Source organism: Nanorana parkeri, unplaced genomic scaffold, assembly GCF_000935625.1.
Source record: "Nanorana parkeri isolate BGI_ZX_2015 unplaced genomic scaffold, ASM93562v1 scaffold248, whole genome shotgun sequence".
Classification (NCBI taxonomy): domain Eukaryota; kingdom Metazoa; phylum Chordata; class Amphibia; order Anura; family Dicroglossidae; genus Nanorana; species Nanorana parkeri.
Genome location: NW_017306516.1, coordinates 1,970,201 through 1,988,934, shown reverse-complemented (window position 1 = coordinate 1,988,934; position 18,734 = coordinate 1,970,201). Strand labels below are relative to the sequence as shown.

At 38.8% G+C, this 18,734-nt stretch overlaps 1 protein-coding gene across 1 annotated transcript in view; it reads right to left on the bottom strand.

Annotated features, from left to right (window-relative positions):
* Positions 1–2,467: 2,467 nt before the first annotated feature.
* The window catches only part of HTR2C (5-hydroxytryptamine receptor 2C), a 173,203-nt gene continuing 156,936 nt past the window's right edge, over positions 2,468–18,734 (bottom strand). The window contains exons 3-4 of the mRNA XM_018556706.1: positions 17,978–18,178; positions 2,468–3,645 (exon numbers count right to left, since the gene is read on the bottom strand). Coding sequence (XP_018412208.1) covers positions 2,810–3,645; positions 17,978–18,178 — 1,037 coding nt within the window. The 3' untranslated portion in view covers positions 2,468–2,809. The remainder of the gene's footprint in view (positions 3,646–17,977; positions 18,179–18,734) is intronic.

The following is an 18,734-nucleotide window of genomic DNA, read 5'->3' as shown; positions in this document are numbered from 1 at the left end:
GAAAGATCCGCGCTCCTAATATTACCTATCTCAGAATGTCTAAGCTGCTGTTCAAAGAGCAATATAATCCTTACAATAACAATCAATAAATGCCCAGCACTATCAATATATTCATATTTAAAACTGATTGTATTCAGTAAATCACAAAGTGCAAAAGTCTCTTAGCCAAGATGTGCAAAAGGTACTTTTAGGTGATCACTCTTCCCATCCGTGTGACACCGGTGACAAAGACCACACTTACCGGATAGGGTGGATCATTAGAATAAAATGGTCTTACAGTGCTCAATCCGATCACAATCTGTCCACTTGAATCTTGTACTGCCATTATTCCACTATGCCACCTTCTTTTGCATTCACCAAATGCCCATATAAAGTATTTAAAAACATCCATTGCCTGATACTGTAAAATCAATAGATTTATTTAACCTCCCTGGCGGTATGATTTTTAATTTTTTTCATGTCATTTTTCGGTCCATTTTTTTTTCGAATGTTTTTCGTCTTTGTGGTTTTTTAAATTAATTTTTTTAAATATCCCGCCGGTTCCGCCCCCCTGCGAAGCGTACGCTCGCAAGCGACGGAACCCAGAAGACGGAAGCCGGCATAGGCCGCAGAACACAGCGCGGCTCGAGGGACAAGTACGTAAATGCTATGCGGCTTTCCCGAGTGTAGCTCGGGGTTACTGCTTATGGTATGGAAAAGCCTGCTCGCATTTTTATAACATACATTCCATCCCAAAGCCCCTATCCAGTGAGTGCAGTCTTTGTCACTGGCGTCACATACGGATGGAGAGAGTGATCAACTAAAAGTACAGTTTGCACATTTGGGCTACACTCAATATTTGGTTTTACATGTGAATATGTTGATAGCGCTGGGTATTTTGTTGTTGACTGTTATTGTAAGTACAGAAAAATGCCTATTGATCCTGCCAGAAACCCAATGAGCTCCTATGCTGCCTCTGCCGCACTGAAATTCCAACCAGTTTTGACAGCCCTGCCTAGTTTAATTCTGCTGGACTGCAGAACACATCTCCTCAACTCCATAACATAAGGGAGAGGTGTTCTAAAGTCCAGCAGGGGAGAATGCATGCAGGGCTAATAACAATGCTTAAGGAAGTTAGGTGAACTGTTTTACTGCCGGGATCAAAAGGTATTTTTCTGTACTTACAGTATTTTTAGAGACAAAACATTAGGAAATGTGCATATATTATGGGAGTTTTATTTTAAGTCTACTAACATGGATATTTTGCATGTTTGTAGGTTGGCTAACCCAATAGCTTAAGGTATATATATTTTTTAAATGTATAAACATGGCTTTTTCCCACTTTCTGCATTCTTGATAATGTGAGAAATTACCGTGTGATAAGGGCTCTAATGTGCAGTTTTGATATTTTAATAAAGTACGCTTGGAGGACACCTTCCATTCTATACAAATCACACCCAAACTGCTGCCACACATTCCTAATAATTGGCCTATACTTAAATGTGCTATTCTGGGTAGATCCATAGATATAAACAATCCATTGGCATTATAGTAGACATAGTGGATTTGGAAGATGCACTGTAGATACTAGACATGATGTCTTAGAATTATGTGATCTTTGTAGGAGACTCAACCTGTTCACATCTTTTAAAATCAAGTTTATAAGTTTTAGATACACTGGCCCTTTAAACAGTAATATGTGTATCTTAGAGGATAAATAAAAAAAATGTATTGTATAGATTTATATAAATGGCCACACAGAACTCTTTGGTAACTTTCATATCCATATAATGCATACTACCTGGAATAACCTACATCATTGTTAGCTTAGAATTATTGGTCACATTTTACTGTACTTGTTCTGCAGTGTTCCAACATTACAGAGCAAGTCCAGCTGAATGTAACTTACTATGAATAAGTAAGTAAAATAAGTAAATTAATGAGAACCTTCACAGACAACGTTAAAGAGTATGTATAGCCATTTTTTTGGATAGCATAGGGAAAGATTAGAATTTCTGTCATTTTTTTCTGTCTGTGTCTCTGTGGAGAGATTCACCTTCTCAATTTCCTTGTGATGAGTGCCATCCAGACAGAACGTGATGGGAAATTCAAAATTTTAGAGCTGTCATAAAAACAAGAGCTGAAGGGAAATCTTCCAATGGGGACACCTGTTTTTTTGACAAATATTTAAGTGGGGAATCCCTCTAACTTTATAAAAATACATTTCCTGTTGTTAAAAAGTATCGGTAATTGGTATCGGCGAGTAATTGGAAAAAAGTATCGGTACTCGTACTCGGCCTTAAAAAAGTGGTATCGGTGCATCCCTAGTTTTAACCCTTCCCTACTCTATCTAAAACAAAAGCAAACATTTTCACTATACAAACACTTTATTTGCTGATTTAAATTTTTCTTAAAACATGAAACATATGGAAATGGTAAGGAAACAAAATTTAAACATTAGTAGCTCTATAAAATGTATGTACTTTTTAATAGATCAATATAGTGTTTGCATGTGCAGCAATTTTATTACATTTTACAGGTCATCCAATGACATATTTAGAGCAAAATTTTTGTTCATGCACGTTATAAAAAAAGCCATCACATTCTGCAAGCCTGGTAACCAAAATAAGTTATGTTGTCTAAAATAATGGGAAATTACCTTGCCATAAATAATTGGACTGAAGCACTTGACTGCAGATATGTCTTTAAAAAATGGCCTCTAATAATTAACAAATATTTACATTATAGTTTGACATGACATAGATTTCATTTACATAAACATTTGAAACTGACCTAAGTAGTGAAAGTCCATTGGACCTTTTTTTTTTTTTTAAACACAGCTTACTCGTTCACTGACAACATTAGAACTGTTTAGAGATAATTCAGAAGTCCCAGGCTGCATTTCAATAGCCTCCTCTGTCTCATCCAAGTCCATGCTAGTTAGTTCATTGCCATTTCTATAATGGTTTAAATTAAGGTCCTTGCCATACATGACAGTTGATGCTGGGTTATGATGAGACTGGTTTTGCTGCAGCATTGTATTTCTGCTACTGTGATACTGACAACGTATGTAGTTGGAGAAAGCTCTTCGATACGTTCGGTTGAAAAGTGTGTATACTAGTGGGTTGATTCCTGAGGACACGTAACCAACCCAAACAAATACATTCAAGAGTTCCACCATGAGGTCCTTATCACAGGCCTCTTTGCAAAGTACAGACATGATGTTTGTGATGAAAAATGGACACCACATGATGAGAAACAAGAAGAAGACTATTCCTAGGACTTTGGAGGCTCTGCGCTCATTGTTGATTGACTGCATGGTCCCCTTTCGAAACAAAGCCGCCTCTTTGTTCACTGGAGAGTTCATATGAGAAGTAGCCTCATGATTTTGAATCATTGAAATGTTTTCAGTGTTGTTGTCTTTCTTTACACCACTTATGCTGTTCTTTCTCTGCTTTGGCATCTCCTCATACATGAACACAGTAGCTTGTTTCTGAAGCACCTGAATGGTCAGGCAGTAGGTAAATACCATGATGATCAGTGGGATAAAAAATGCCACAAAAGAGCCAAGCAGTACAAAATTTTCATCATTTAATACACAGCTCCCATTCACAAACACCCTGGAGTCATCCTGAAGACCAATCACTGGAATAGGCATTGAAATACCTGCAAGAAAAATAAATGAAATGTTATAAATATAAGCTTGTCTATACAGAATTTTAGAATAGCACACTGTACCTTTCAAATACTATAAGAATTATTTTGCTGTTAATCTGAGGCTTTACTTTCAAAGAAATCTACAATTGTGTTAGGTCAGTTCTAGTTTAAAGTAGGTCTAAATCCTAACTGGAGGACATTTGGTTTGATAAAGCACTGTGCAACACAAACAAGTGTTATGGTTTTTCATATAATACTGTTTTCACCTTTTTCATCCTTCTTTACATAGTAGCATAGTATGTAAGGTTGAATAAAGACCAGGGTCCATCCAGTTCAACCTATGTATATGAGTGGGTGTCTGTATTTATCTTGCTCTAACACCTCCCATATCCCTGTAGATTCTGCAAAAGAAGAAACTCATCCAGAAGTTTCTTGAATTTATCAATGTTATCAGCAGATACCACCGCCTGTGGTAGGGAGTTTCAAACGTTCACCACTCTCACAGTGAAATACCCCCTTGTGAATTCTAAGATTGAACCCCCTCTCTTCTAACCTTTTGTTGTGTCCCTGGGTTCTCAATACAGTTTTCGGATTAAACAGTATGTTCCTAATATTGTGATCCCATTAATGATTTTGAGGACTGCAATAAGGTCCACTCTTCATTGCCTCTTTTCTAAGATGAGTAAGTTAAGATTTTCAATGCAGTCCTCAAATTTCAGGCCTTCTATCCCTTTAATTCATTTTGTAGCCTTCCTCTGAACTCTCTTCAGTACCAGGACGTCCTTTCCTGAGAGTCGGTGACCAGAACTGTGCCGCATAGTCAAGATGAGGCCGAACCATTGATTTATAAAGTGGAAGTATTACTCTTTGATCCCTTGCTACAATCCCCCTTTTAATGCACAGCAGCCAGCTTTACTGGCTGCTGCTTGGCATTGCTTACTATAGCCAAATCTGTGGTCTAAGAGGACCCCCAGGTCTTTTTCTATGTCTGACTTCCCTAAAGTAATACCTCCCAAGTAGTAGATTGCACACAGATTATTTGCTCCCATGTGCATTAGCATACATTTTTCAAAATTAAATTTAATTTGCCATCTTGTAGCCAATGCCTCGATTTTGCTTAGGACCTGTTGTAGTGCAGAGTTTACTGCTCTGCATAGTTTAGTATCATCCACAAAAACAGAAATTGAGCTAGTCAGTCCAATCTCCATGTTGTGAATGAATAAGGACTTTACCCTGGGGCACCCCACTCCCAAGATTTGCCATTTTAGAGAATGACCCATTTATCGCTACCCTCTGCATCAGTTCTTGCAGCCAGTTTTCCACCCATGTACATACAATTTCATCTAGACCTATAGACCGTAGTTTGTGGATTAACGTTCTACAGGTCTAGATGATTATCTAATTGTATTCCTTTGTCTAATTTAGTACTTACTTCCTCATAAAATGTTAATAGATTAGTCTGGAAAGAACAGTCCTTCATGAAACCATGTCGGTTACCTCTTATGATACCAGTTTTATTTGCTAATTCCTGCATGTAATCCGGTATTATGCATTCAAATATTTTACACACTATTGATGTTAAGCTGAGACCTGGTGCATTTCTTTTCCCCTTTTTTCTTTATATCTTCATGTTGATGATCTCCTCCAGCCTCTTCCTGTCTACATGCACTAGCTCAACCCTGAGTTAACCATCATTGCTCAAAGATGTTGTGTGGTCACACCCGCTTGTAGTGTCCATGAGGGGTGCATGTGACAGGGTGACAACATAGGAACACATTGGGGGAGTTGTCACCTGATAACAAGAAGTGCCTGAAAAGGACCTCATAGCAGAGTCACCAGGGATTATTTAATAAAAGCTGAAAATGCCCGGGGGTCGGCAGCAGAGGAGGCGGGATTGGCGACGGAGGAGGAGGCGGGCCCATCAGCGACCGTGGAGGAAGAGGATGCGGACAGGTAAAGAGTGTGACCAGCCCACCTGAGACCCTGTAGAGCCCACCTTAGAGAGTCTATGGTGGGCTCTGCATGGTCACCCTCAGGTGGGCTGTGTGGGATCTCATGTGGGCTCTGCAAGGGGTGTAACTAGAAATCACAGGGCCCCATACAAAATTTTGCTATGGGGCCCTGTGATTTCTAGTTATCCGGCTGATATTATTTGTAGATAGGAATTCTATTAAATTCTTTAGGTGATACTAACAAATACAGTCACCACAAAACCATTATGTTGCATGATATGTTCATGCTAAATGGCAGTCAAAACACAGATCATCCATACAAAGATAATATGTATGATTATATTGTATGAGATACATTTGCTAAAGTTTATTTTTTCATGTAACACTAATTATTGCATGCGTGGTTAATATATATTGTAATAAATAACCTTTTTACTTTTGCACTGAAATCTGTCTACTTGGTTTACCTGCTTCACAACATAATTACACAACACAGTGAAAAGACAGAATAACCCTGCATGTTTTATATCAGAGACAAATACTACTAAAATACAGGCTGAATACAGGCTGAAATGAATATAAATGATTCATGTGCATTTATTCCCTTATGACATTTTTTTGGGAGTGAGGGGCAGATTCAAGAGTTCTATAATATAGGTATAGGTAATATATGCATGGGGAGTTGAAAAATGTAATGCAACCTACTACACAATGATTGTCCTTATTGAGGGCCCAGTCACACATAAAGTAATCTATCACAGTGTGTTAGCGCACGCAGCTTAACAACTTCAAGTCCGCGGTGTTAAACCCCCTTCCCATCCAGGCCATTTTTCAGTGTTCAGCGCTGCAGTACTTTGATTTACATTTATTGCATCATGCAACGCTGCACTGAAATACATTTTATACCATTTTTTGGGGACAGATAGAGCTTTTTTTTTTGGTGGTATTTAATCACCACTGGGGGGGTTTATTTTTTACTATATTAAGGGAAAATTAACGAATTTTAAAAAAAAAACTGTTTTCCCTATATTAAATGATAAAACATTTATTATTACCTAAATTTTTGGTAAAATATAAAAGACGGGGTCACGTCGGGTAAAAAGAATTCCATCCTAATTTTGGGGATCCGATGTTTCTGTTTCTTTTTATCAAGTGGGTAAATGTGGGTAGGGTCAGGCAAGTGATTTTTAATAAATGTTAAATGATACTGAATATTTATTATAGCACTTTATTAGTAGGCTTAATGGTTCTGTCGCCATGTCATTTTGATTTAGCTTTATTTTCTTACTCAGGCCTGACGCTTTCTGATTTTATAGTTAAATAATAACTTTGCTTTCATAAAATATTCCTTTACATTTCTCTCCCTCTCCCCAAGATATTGTCTTATAATCACCTGTCCACTATTCTGGCAGATTGGCACTGTGCAGCCCACATGGAAAGGGGTGCTGGCACAGCCACTTCTCCTGACCCGTCATAAAGACTTTGGGCATGCACAGGCAAATTCTACTGATTCCTATGGAGAGGCCGTCTTGTAGATGGCCTCTCTTCAGGAGTTAAAGAGATTTTGTCTATGCATGTTCAAAAGACTTGGGGACCAGATATGATCATTTTTGGCAATGGCTTTGTGGCTCGGTGGGCAACACAGCATTGATCTGCAAGATTTGCGAGCACAGAAGTATAGGATAACTGTATGAAAGAATAACTGTATGCAAATACAGTTAACCATTTGAACTCCTCTACTCTCCAACTCACTTGAAAGTGCCCTCCCTTACTGGCAACTGAGGCTTTCCCAGTGAAATGGCAGTTAGCAAGCCTGCACTTTTGGAGTACAGTTATACTTTAAGCTGCCTGTTTAAAATAAACACAAGTTTGCTAAAACAGCATCAAATGTCTCCTAAATTACTGAAGTTATCTTTAAATGGTACTAAAATACCATTTCAGTGCTTGTCAGTACAACCTGTCACATCATGAGGGACAGATGGAATGACCCCTTGCTGACCTTCTGAAAATGATAGTTAAAGGAATTGAGAAAGCTTCAATGCTTTGGGTCACTGACCTGAAACCAGTAAGACTGACCTTTCTCTGATTTTCTTTACTGTAAACATTTTTCTGGTTAAGTGATTCACAAAGTGCTGAATAAAAAGGGGTCAGAATGTTAATCAAGCAACCAGTATTTTCAAAAGACAGCTCTTGTATATCGCTCATGATGGGTTTGCATATCTATCATGGTGGGTTAACTAATTTCTAACTATATTTACAGATTCAAAAATAAACAATAGGGCTGAAATAGAAAGTTTGACGCCAGTAAACACTACAAATAAAACACTTTAGACAAATCCATAGGTTGGAAACAATTCGTTTCGCAGTGTTCTGGTTCAATTTGAAATTGATCATCTTTGGGAAAGCCTATACAATTAGCTATGAACACTTACTCAGGAGATGGGACTGTACCAGAAATTTGTTTTGTGTCTGTGAGTCTGCTTTAGAGCCTTAAAGAAGAACTCCAGGAAAAAATAGTTTTAACCCTTGCAGTGGGGGCTACCCCCTCACTGCAAAGATTAAGTGCTAGTTTTCATTTAGGGTCTAAAATAACAAAGTTATACTCACTCAAACCTTGCAGCCAGCTAGCTGTGACAGCGCTCCCACCAGTCTGTCTCCACTGCAGCGATGGAATGTCCTTCGCTGGCTCACAGGACCTTAGACCGCTGGAGTGGAGGGGGAGAGAGGCTTCAGGGACTGATCTAACAGCCAACCGGCTGCTAGGTTAAGGTGAGTATAACTTTGTTATTTTACACCCTAGACAAAAATGTAAGCACTTAACCCTTGCAGTGCAGGGGGAAGCCCCACTGCAAGGGTTAAAAAAATGTTTTTTTTTTTCACACCACACATTTTTAGTTTCAGGCTACTGCATAGAAGTCATGGTTTCTATACACTGCACTGATTATGATCACAAACAAATAGCTGTATGCAGTTTGGTATAAATTGCTCTATAATATTAGGCTATATTTACACTATACACCAGCAGTTTTGAATATATGTATCTGGCCAATGGGATGTAAAGCAACAATTTGCATGGCTCAACCCACTGTCCTGAAATGAGGATTAATCCTCCCATTTTTGGTATGTGTTGAAATGAGACATGTGCATACCTTCTTTTTTAAGAAGGCTTTACTGTGCTGCACACTGATAAGAGTAAGGGCTTTTTGATTGTTTTAGTGTTGTCTCACCATAACCAGTATGATCATACTATCACCAAAGAGTGAGTTAAAACAGTCTACCAAATGAAATCCCTATATCTCCTTAAAACATTTTTTAGGCATGCAAATTAGTCAAAGAGTTATAGCCAAGGTAACTAATGCATACTGATTCTACTAAATTTGGCATTGGTATCTAGGCTTCCGTTACCGCATATAAAAAAATAAACTTATAACATTTACCAGCTTTAAAATGTTTCCAAAAACTGAGTTATCAGTTTTGTGCATTAACCTACTGCAAATTAATATGTGCAGGTTATCCCAGATTACGTTTGTGGTGGGAACCCTTTATTACCAGGGGCCCTAATCAAGAAGATGCTCATTTTAATGGTTTTCTAGTAAAAACTGATATCTCTGCTGGAGTTCCTGGCTCTGCCCCTACAGCCATTGTAAAAGAGGAACGAGAACCTCCATCCTTCTCCTGATTTCTCTGTAATGTAAAAAATAAAAGTTTTTGAAAATCCATCAAGGACAGTAATGTGTGGGCAGATGGACATATTTGAAAACTCAGTTGCTGTATTCCCCATCTCATTGAACCTGAACTCCAGGGAAATAGCTAAATAACACAGATGAAATATGTATCTGAGAGCTGTTTTACCTGCCAAAGGAAATATTGAATGTATCGTATTTGAAATAATGCTATCACTTTATTATATATATCGTACATCCTATTTCTATTACCGAAGAATATTATTCTGAGCATAAAACCAATATAGAAGATAAGTCATAAAAGATAAGCTTACCGTATTGAATTGAACAGGACTAAATTGTCTAGATTTCACTATGCACATTTTTGAAGGTTTTCTTTTTTTACCCATTCATTGTAATAAGAAAAAATAATGAGAAACCATGTAAGAACAAATGTGAGAAGAGCAGAGTAGGGTTTGTTATTTATCTGTTTAGCTGCATAGTTTAACACATAGACACAGTTCAACTCTAGTAACACAGAAAACAAAAAGTAAAACTGTGCTTTACTCTTTCTTGAGTTCTTTGGTTTGGCAGTAATATGAGCTGTAGTTTTTACAGTTACACTAAATTGGTACACTCAATTAATAATGCAATCTAGTAGGGATTCACCGATACCAGTTTTTTGGTATCGAATACGAGTAGTGATATTTTTGTTTTTGGCACTTGCTGATACCAAATACTGATGACGGAAGTTCCAATAAGGAGTCACCAAGTGACGAGGGAGCATGGAGTCAGCTTCCCGGCCAATCAGGAAGCTGGGGGGTGAGTCATTACCCACCCCCTGGGTTCCTGATTGTCCAGAAGCCAGCACCATGCTCCCTGGCAATGAGGGAGCATTTGGGCGAGTACGAGTACTCACCCAAATACTTCGTATCGGCACCGTTTCCGATAATAGTATGGGTATTGGTGCATCTCTACATTCTAGTATTCATCCATGAATGAACATTTGTGCACTATAGCTGAGAGAAGAGCTAATCTACAAGCCCAAATTCTGGTTCCGTATCTGCCCATTTGGCTGATGCTGGGTTGAAAGAGATTCTAAATCACGACTAGGGTGTGAGTAAGTTGGGTGGAGTACAAAAATAAAATTAGATTACATAGAGAAGCTAGAGAATAAGAATTACGAAGAGTGAATCAGGATATAGTAGAGAGGGAGCTAGGAAGTGTAGTAAGGATGGAATAAAAAATTAGATGTGGTAGTTAAAACCTTGAAATGCTGATGATTGACAAAGATTATGAGTTTAATGCAAATTAACTTGAAAACCACCATTTTATAATGAATTTGGTAGGCTACGGTGTTGCACTGCTCCGGTACATCTGCCACACAAAGCATTTGCAGAGGGGAGAGGGACTAATACCTTGTATCTGTTCCATGAGCTGAGTAATCCTGTGGCCACATTTACCAAAACTTGCTCTAGGGCTAGAAGGTGCCTGCTTTTGTTCCCCATGATCCCTGTGTGTGTTGTAAAGTAGCCACCGCTCCATGCTCACTCCTGTGATGGACTACAATCTCAATACAAATTAGTAAACCAAATGTGAGATTGTAGTCCATCACGGGAGGTGGCTTGGGGCAGTGGCTACTTTACAACACACACAAGGACCATGGGGAACAAAAGCAGCCACCTTTCAGAAGGAAGGACAGTGTCAGAATGAATTCAGAGATGATTGGAGGATCTACAGTTGAGTGATACACAAATAAGATACATTTTCGTTAATAGTTAAGGTACTTGAATGCATTTTTAAAATCTAACTTCTGAGTTTAGTATCACTTTACATTACTATGATCTAGTTCCACTGAAGGCTGGTTTAAAAGAGTACATAATGTTTGCATTTGATTTCTGATACTGCAGGGAATTCATTGTGACAGGTAAATAATGTGCAATCTATAGACCGCAACAAGGACATACATGTTATACAGCCTTTGTAAATCTTTCAGAATGAAAAATTCATTCATATCCTCCAGTCTAGGACATAATGAATAGCAGTAGCAATCTGATTGTATCCCGACCTTGTGGTTCATATGACAGTATTACACATTTACAGAGAGGAAATCTTTGATGAAATCTAGATAGGCAGGTGCAGAACATGCACATGTTTTGGTATCCTGGGAAAATGCAAAATAGTTTACAAATGATTGCTAGTAGATTTTATATCTATGCTATTGTATTACTTCTTTTGAAATAAATAAGTGAAACTGTTGTTTTGATAAACAAGAACACAAACAATAAAAGATGCTTTGCTGCTACTTTGTGAGCTTATTTATATCAGATTTCTCCCTCAAAACAAATTGGGGGAATTTATTAATGCGTTTGCAGCAACATTTTTAGGCACCAACACCAAAATGTTAAGCTAACTAACCACAAAGTTTTATTTCTTTTATGCATCTTTTCTTAAGTGTTCTTGTGACATATTAATGTTTGTGAATCACTGCACATGTTTTGCGACGTTTCGCATAATTCCTCAACTGCGCAGTAACTGTATCCAGCATTTGTGACATTAAAAACCCTCCAAACTGTTCCACATTCTAGAAGCCCTCCTGAGCACTTCATAGTCTACATTCACACCTGCACTTCAGGTACAATCTGGTATTCTCACATCAGGAACTCGTAATTTGCTGCAGTAGGAATCCCAAATCTGGCACTTACAAGCGGCAGCTGGCACCCATTCAAAATAATGACCGAGTGACAGCGGCCACATTTTGAAGTGGCAGAACGCTGGCACACCCCATGTAATTGTCAGGGCTAGTTCACACCAAACGCATTCCAGGTGCAGAACAGAGCAGTTACAGAACGGATCAAAACTGCGTCCAATGTATTCCAATGGTATTTTGGGCTGTAGTTCACACCAGAGCGTTCAGTTCCAGAGCATGTGAAAAAACTGCAGTATGCCCTATAATTTCTGCTCTGGAACGCACCAAAACGCATGCAAACACATCAAAAACACATGCAAATGCCCTGGAACGCACTGAAAGCCCATTTTAGTTTTTTTTTTAAAAACGGCCCGGAACGCATAAAAAACGCGGCAAAACACACTACAATGCGTGTGCAGAAACTCATGCAGATCTGGTCTGCATTTGGTGTGAACAAGCCCTAAGTAATATGTTTATATGCAGTTAGAATACAATCACTATCCATAGTTTACAGTCTATACATTATAATATAAACATGGCAGTGGAGTGCAATGCAATAATACTTTGGATACTGTTAATAAGAAAACCTCCATTGTTGATGACTTTGCTGTCACTACCTTCTGCAGTAGGTCATTCCTGCACTTTAAAGTGTACCCCCTAAGTAAGAAATAAGATACAGTCCGATTTTGGCCCCATGGTGTAGTAAAGGCGATGCCCTACCTTCCAAAAAGACCCATCATAAATAGCTGGATTCTTCTTTCACTAGATTCCCTAAAAGAGAACTACTGGGTAAGTGTTTTTCTCCATAGTTCTCTTTAGGGTCACATTAGGGCATATGCTAACCTCCTGCCATGACCCAAAGCTCAATATATCGCAAGCTATTGCCCGCGATATACTGAGAGCGCTGCAGCCGGGATGTTTTCTGACAATACAGATCCACCCAGTTGCGTGAGTGACAGCTAGCTCTACCTATCTAGAGGCAGAGCCAGCTGTGCCCGCCCCTCCCCCGTTCGTTCCTCTACTCAGCGCTGGAGTATCGGAGAGGGGAGGGGGAATCCCTGTTGGGAGTGGTGACTGACAGTTGTCACAAACAGCTTGTTTGTCACAGGCCGGCTCTAACTATGAGAATGAGTGGAAATCACTCATAGTTCTCCTTTATGTGTTTCTACCAATCTGTCTGCATGCAATATACTTTCTTTAAAGAGCATCTTTATATATGATAATTGGGGATTTCCTTTTCACCTGAACAATATGTATGCAGAATCATTTCAGCAGCTTTTGAGTGGAGCTACCAGTGTTACTGACAATTTGTGATGAGCTATGTTTTTGGAAGTTTAAATGTAACTCCATTTAATCATCCCATCAGTTCCCAGGAGATTTCTATAAAAAAATGTATAAAAAGAAAGTGCTCAGGGCACATGATCTTATTAACAGAAGGTGGTAGGATAAAGAATGAAAAATTGAATATCCTTAATATCCATAATTAAATTTCAAGTATGACGTTATAGGACATCAATAACATGTTTACTTTATAATGCAAATGATGGAATCATTTTAGATACAGAAATAATTTTATAATAAAATAGATACATTCAGGATGGAAAGAACTATATTATAGCACATAACAAGACTGTTATTTTAGGTTTGCATATCAATGGAGTACCCCTCGTTGGAAACATTTTGGATCTATGGTCATGATCTATGCAAGTGAGCATTTTCTATTTATTATAGGTATTATTACAGCATTTACCCTTTAAACAGCACTTTGCATATTTTACAATCACATCAGTTTCTGCCCTGAGGACTACTTCTGACAAAGTCAATGGGACGAAATGCATAGGGAAGAGTCAACACACAGTGATATCATCACACATGGAGGGGGCACATGCACGTGTTGTTTTATGACTGAGTGAAAATTGTGGTGATTGAAGTGCACAAGCATTTTTTTTTACACCAGTTGTACAATATAAGGATTAGATTTGCACATGGCATATATTTGCACATGCTGCACATACAGTATAGTATACACACTGATATTTTGCACATAATATATGCACAAATATTGTGTTTTAATTTATTTCACTAAGCACTGTTTAATATTGGTTTATACTCATCTGCCATGTGTTATTTATACAGCTGCTAGTGATTTGAATGTATTTCACAAACCTTTTTATCATGGACTTTTATACACATGTTTTTATTCATATTGCCTCAACGATTTACACAACACTTTACATACTCAAGGAGCTTACAGTCTAGGGTCCCTACCACACATGAATACATACACATACAAGGGCTAATTAATACAGGCACCAACCTGTTCAATTCCTGGTCAAGACACTATCTGCAAGGAGTTTACATGTTCTCCCTGTGCTTGCGTGGGTTTCCTCCAGGTACTCTGGTTTCCTCCCACACTCCAAATACATGCTAAAAGGTTAATTGGCTCCTAACTAAATTGGCCCTGTATATATGCACATGAGAAAGGAACCTTAGAGTGTAAGCTACTTGAGGGCAGGGAGTAATGTGAATGTGCATGTAAAGCACTGCGTAAATTGTCGGTGCTGTATTAATACCAATGGTAAATAAAATTAACCTAGCATTATGCCTTTTGAGTATGGGAGAAAACCCATTACAAACATAGAAAGAACATGCAAACTCCATGCAGGTAGTGTGCTTGTTGGGATTTGAGCCGAGGACCCCAGGGTAGAGCAGCTGCCATTTGCAGTAATATTGGCAATTGTTTAAAGTGAAGTTGTAGCAATTCCCAAGCCCAATTAAAGCCTTGGTTATCATATTTTTTATAGCGTTTATAGAGTTAGGCTGCGTAACAGGTAAATTATATTTTGTATAGTAAGTGAATAAAACTGTTAAAGCTCCCCTCTGCTGACATCACGCTGGAGAGAAGGATTTCAGTGGTCTGACACTCCCTCTGTAAAGTACTTTAATCAACAGCATTGCTCAGGAAACAAGTGTTTTTGATTGGAGTTCGGTGCATGGGATTATTGGACCACTGTTCTTTTTGTGTAAGAACAGTGTCTCTGCTCTTCAGTGTGCTGTTGGCACAGGGCAGCTTTGACAGTTCTAATCACACACACGTAGTAAAAAAATAAATTCCATTTTTTTTGCTCACAGTCTGATTGGATAACAAGTATAATAAAAAATATTTTAAATGGCCTTTAAAGTGGAAGTGAGGTTTTTTTTAAAAATGGCTAACTGGCAGGCTTTCTGTGACAGGAGAGACTGTGTAAGTCTATTCTGCCCAAAAAAAACTGATACTTGCACAGGTTTAACAAGGTCCACAAGGTCCTGTGCCATTTGCATCAGTTTCATTATGTTGGACTGGCCAATCAAGGGGCTGAAAACTGCTGAACTCAAATGAAGACTGGGTGAAGATGGAAGCACTGGTGATGTAGGGGAGAATAGACAATGCACCATTGGAATGGCCATATGAACACATTATGGCAAGATAAGATTTTTTGCAAGCATTGCCTATAATGAGTGGCTTGGGAAGAGGTTCTCTTGCTATATAGACATACAATGCAAAATATCCACTACATTTCTTCACAGTCCACTATTGCAAATCCACCACAGCTGGGAGGGATTAGATCCTACTGATGTAAAGCGGCTAATGATTGATGGGAAGAAGGTCTTGTAGCTTCCCAAGTACACTGAGTGGCCAGATTATTATGACCACCCCATCAGTACTTCGTTGGGCCACTTTTTGCCTTCAATACTGCGGCGATTCTTCTTGGCATTGACTCCACGAGATGGTGAAAGGTGATGCGAGGAATCTGACACCATGCCTGATGAATAGCACTGTCCAGTTCTGTGAGATTTGATGGTTGTGGAACCAGCTGCCTGATGGCTCTGTCAACTTCGCCAAACAAATGCTCAATTGGAATGAGATCTGGTGATTGTGGGGGCCACCTAAGCATTGTAAATTCTCCCTCATGTTCTTGAAAACCACTCCGAGCACCGTGGCATGGCGCATTGTCTTGTTGGAAGAAGCCATCTCCATCGGGATACGCCATCAACATGATAGAATGAACTTGATAAGCAACAATACTTTGGTATGTTGTGCTATTCAGACGTTGTTTCACACGAATTAAAGGGACCAAATCATGCCAGGAAAACATGCCCCAAACCATAACACTGCCCCTACCAGCTTGAAGGGTTGTACTCATGCATGTGGGGTGCATGCTTTCATGCTGTTCCTGCAAAATTCTCACTCTGCCTTCTGCATGATGCAACTGGAAACATGATTCATCTGACCACATGACTTTTTTCCAATGCTTGACTGTCCAATCTTTGTGTTCCTGTGCGAATTGGAGACGTTTTATCTTGTTAACTGCAGACAGCAAAGGTGTTTGAACAGGCCTTTGGCTTCCATATCCCATACGATGCAGTGTACGGCAAAGAGTGTGTTCAGAGATCATTTGAGAGGATCCCTGATTAAGACCTGCAGTCATTTGATGCACTGTTGACCTTCTGTTGTCTTGTACCAGTCTTGCCACTCTCCATTCTGCCCTAACATTGACTAGTCGCTGACGGCCACAATTCGCACGTTCAGACCCAGATTTTCGGCTGACAGTCCAGTCTTGAAACACTTTAACAACAGCTGTTCTTGAACATTTAACAAATTCTGCTGTTTTGCTGATACTCGCTCCATGGCTCTGAGCGCCAACAATCATCCCACGTTTAAAGGCATTTATAATGGTCTGGCCCTCTAGCAACTTCAGCGCGAAATTATAGCTAATTTGCCTACAAACGTCAGGTGGTCATAAAAATCTGGCCACTCAATGAATAGCCAAACATTAAAGGAAAACTAGAATGGTTGTGAGTCATTTTTGTTCTAGATGTTTTCTTGAAGTTTTATTCTGGTCAAAAATATATTTTGCTTATGAGATCCACATTGCTAACTTATTTTTTAATTGCATAAAAAACAACCTACCGTGTTTCCCCGAAAGTAAGACCTACCCCGAAAGTAAGACCTAGCGCTATCTTCAGGGATTTCTGTAATATAAGTGGGGGAGCTCGACAGCTGCAGCCAGGTAGTATTTTGCGCCCTGATCCTGACAGTTTCCAGAAGACAAGGCTGCACATCTACTACTGAAAATCCATCAGTATTGTTAGCCTTCCATTGCAGCATCACCCCTCAGATTACAATGCTGCCTGTTACATCAGTGCTTCCTAGGATACAGCAGTGTAGAATTGTCTAGCAGTAGGGCAGTTTTAATAAGGGATAATAGGCCTAACTAGTGTATGCCTAATTTTATTTTATCTATGGAGATGGGGGAGGGGGGGTGAATGTAAGTAATATGATTTGAGGTGGGTTAGGTGCACACTTTTCTTGCACTTTATTTTTTTCCCTATCAAATGATGCAGTGGTGTGCTGCAAACAAAAAGCAGCTCAAAGAACAGATGGTCAGTAACAAGTGAATGCTCTGCTTTACTTTTTTTACTTTACTTTTTTTGTATGTAACCCTCCATCATGCTTGTCTGATAGCATGGTGTCAGACTACATTGTAACAAATGTAACAGTGCGTGTTACATTTTAAATATTGTCCTTACAATTAGAGTAGTACTCCAGACTAAGGTTTTATTTTGTGTGGCATGAGGAAAGGTTAGAACCTAAGGTTCTGTTTCTATCCGTGTGCCCACTGTGCAGGACGTATCTAAAAATTTGGTAATAAACCCAGAATATTGATGGTGAGTATTGCAGTCAGATCCAGAAAAAAGGCTGGAGTTGTGCTTTAGCCACTCCTGACAATGTCATTGATTGCCTTAAACCCTACCACTGTCACTTTGGCAGGACAGCTTGGTCTTTCTGTATATGTGTGGAAAAATAAACAAAATTGCATGTGAAATAAAAAAAAAGAAATAATATGCTCCATTCTATAATAATACATTTAAACCACATATAGTTAGCAGAATATTTTTTTCTAATAGTTTTCCTGTGAGAAACACACTTGATAGCTGAAACTTGGTAATTATAAATGCCTTCCCGATCAGAACTAAACAAAGACTTCACTGCTTACCCATTGATATTGTCCACACAGCAGCAATCTTCATCATAGCTTTAGTGCGAGAATTGAAGCGGCTGTGCTCTATGGGGTTACGTATTGCTACATATCGATCGAGAGAAATAGCACAGAGATGCATGATAGATGCAGTAGAAAATAATACATCCAATGAGATCCACACAGGACATAGCTTCTGGGGCAAAGGCCAGGCATAATCTGCAGTGGAAAATGAATTGGACAGAAAATACAAATCAAAAGTCTTAAAAATTAAAAATGGATACAAGAAATAATCAAACATATTTTATGTGACTGCCTTTAACAGCCTTTATATACAACTCTAGTCATAAATGCCCATAAACTGTAACCACCCTTTAACCCCCTTCATATCCAAAGGGTCACTGAAACCTTTGTGACCAGATAAAATATTGTAGTTTTTATGATTGAGAAACAAAAGTGTTTACATTTTTAGATTTAAAGGCATTAGGCTTTGTCCTCAAACTGTATCATGCTACAAGTTTATTGGCTTTAAAATTGTTATCAAATCATACCAATTATAAAAGTAGATACCACAGGGTATTAGTGTTAGCAATGGATCTGTGATGGCTATGCATTGTAGTGCATCACAATTCATAGCAATGCAATGCCATGTGTCATGAGTACTGCATCAGAACAAATGTTTCACATACTTTTTTTGTCCATTTTTGTACGTTAGCAGCCCATTCAAAATGAATGGGCTGCCTTTGCACGTCTCACATTAACCTGTGATCTTTAT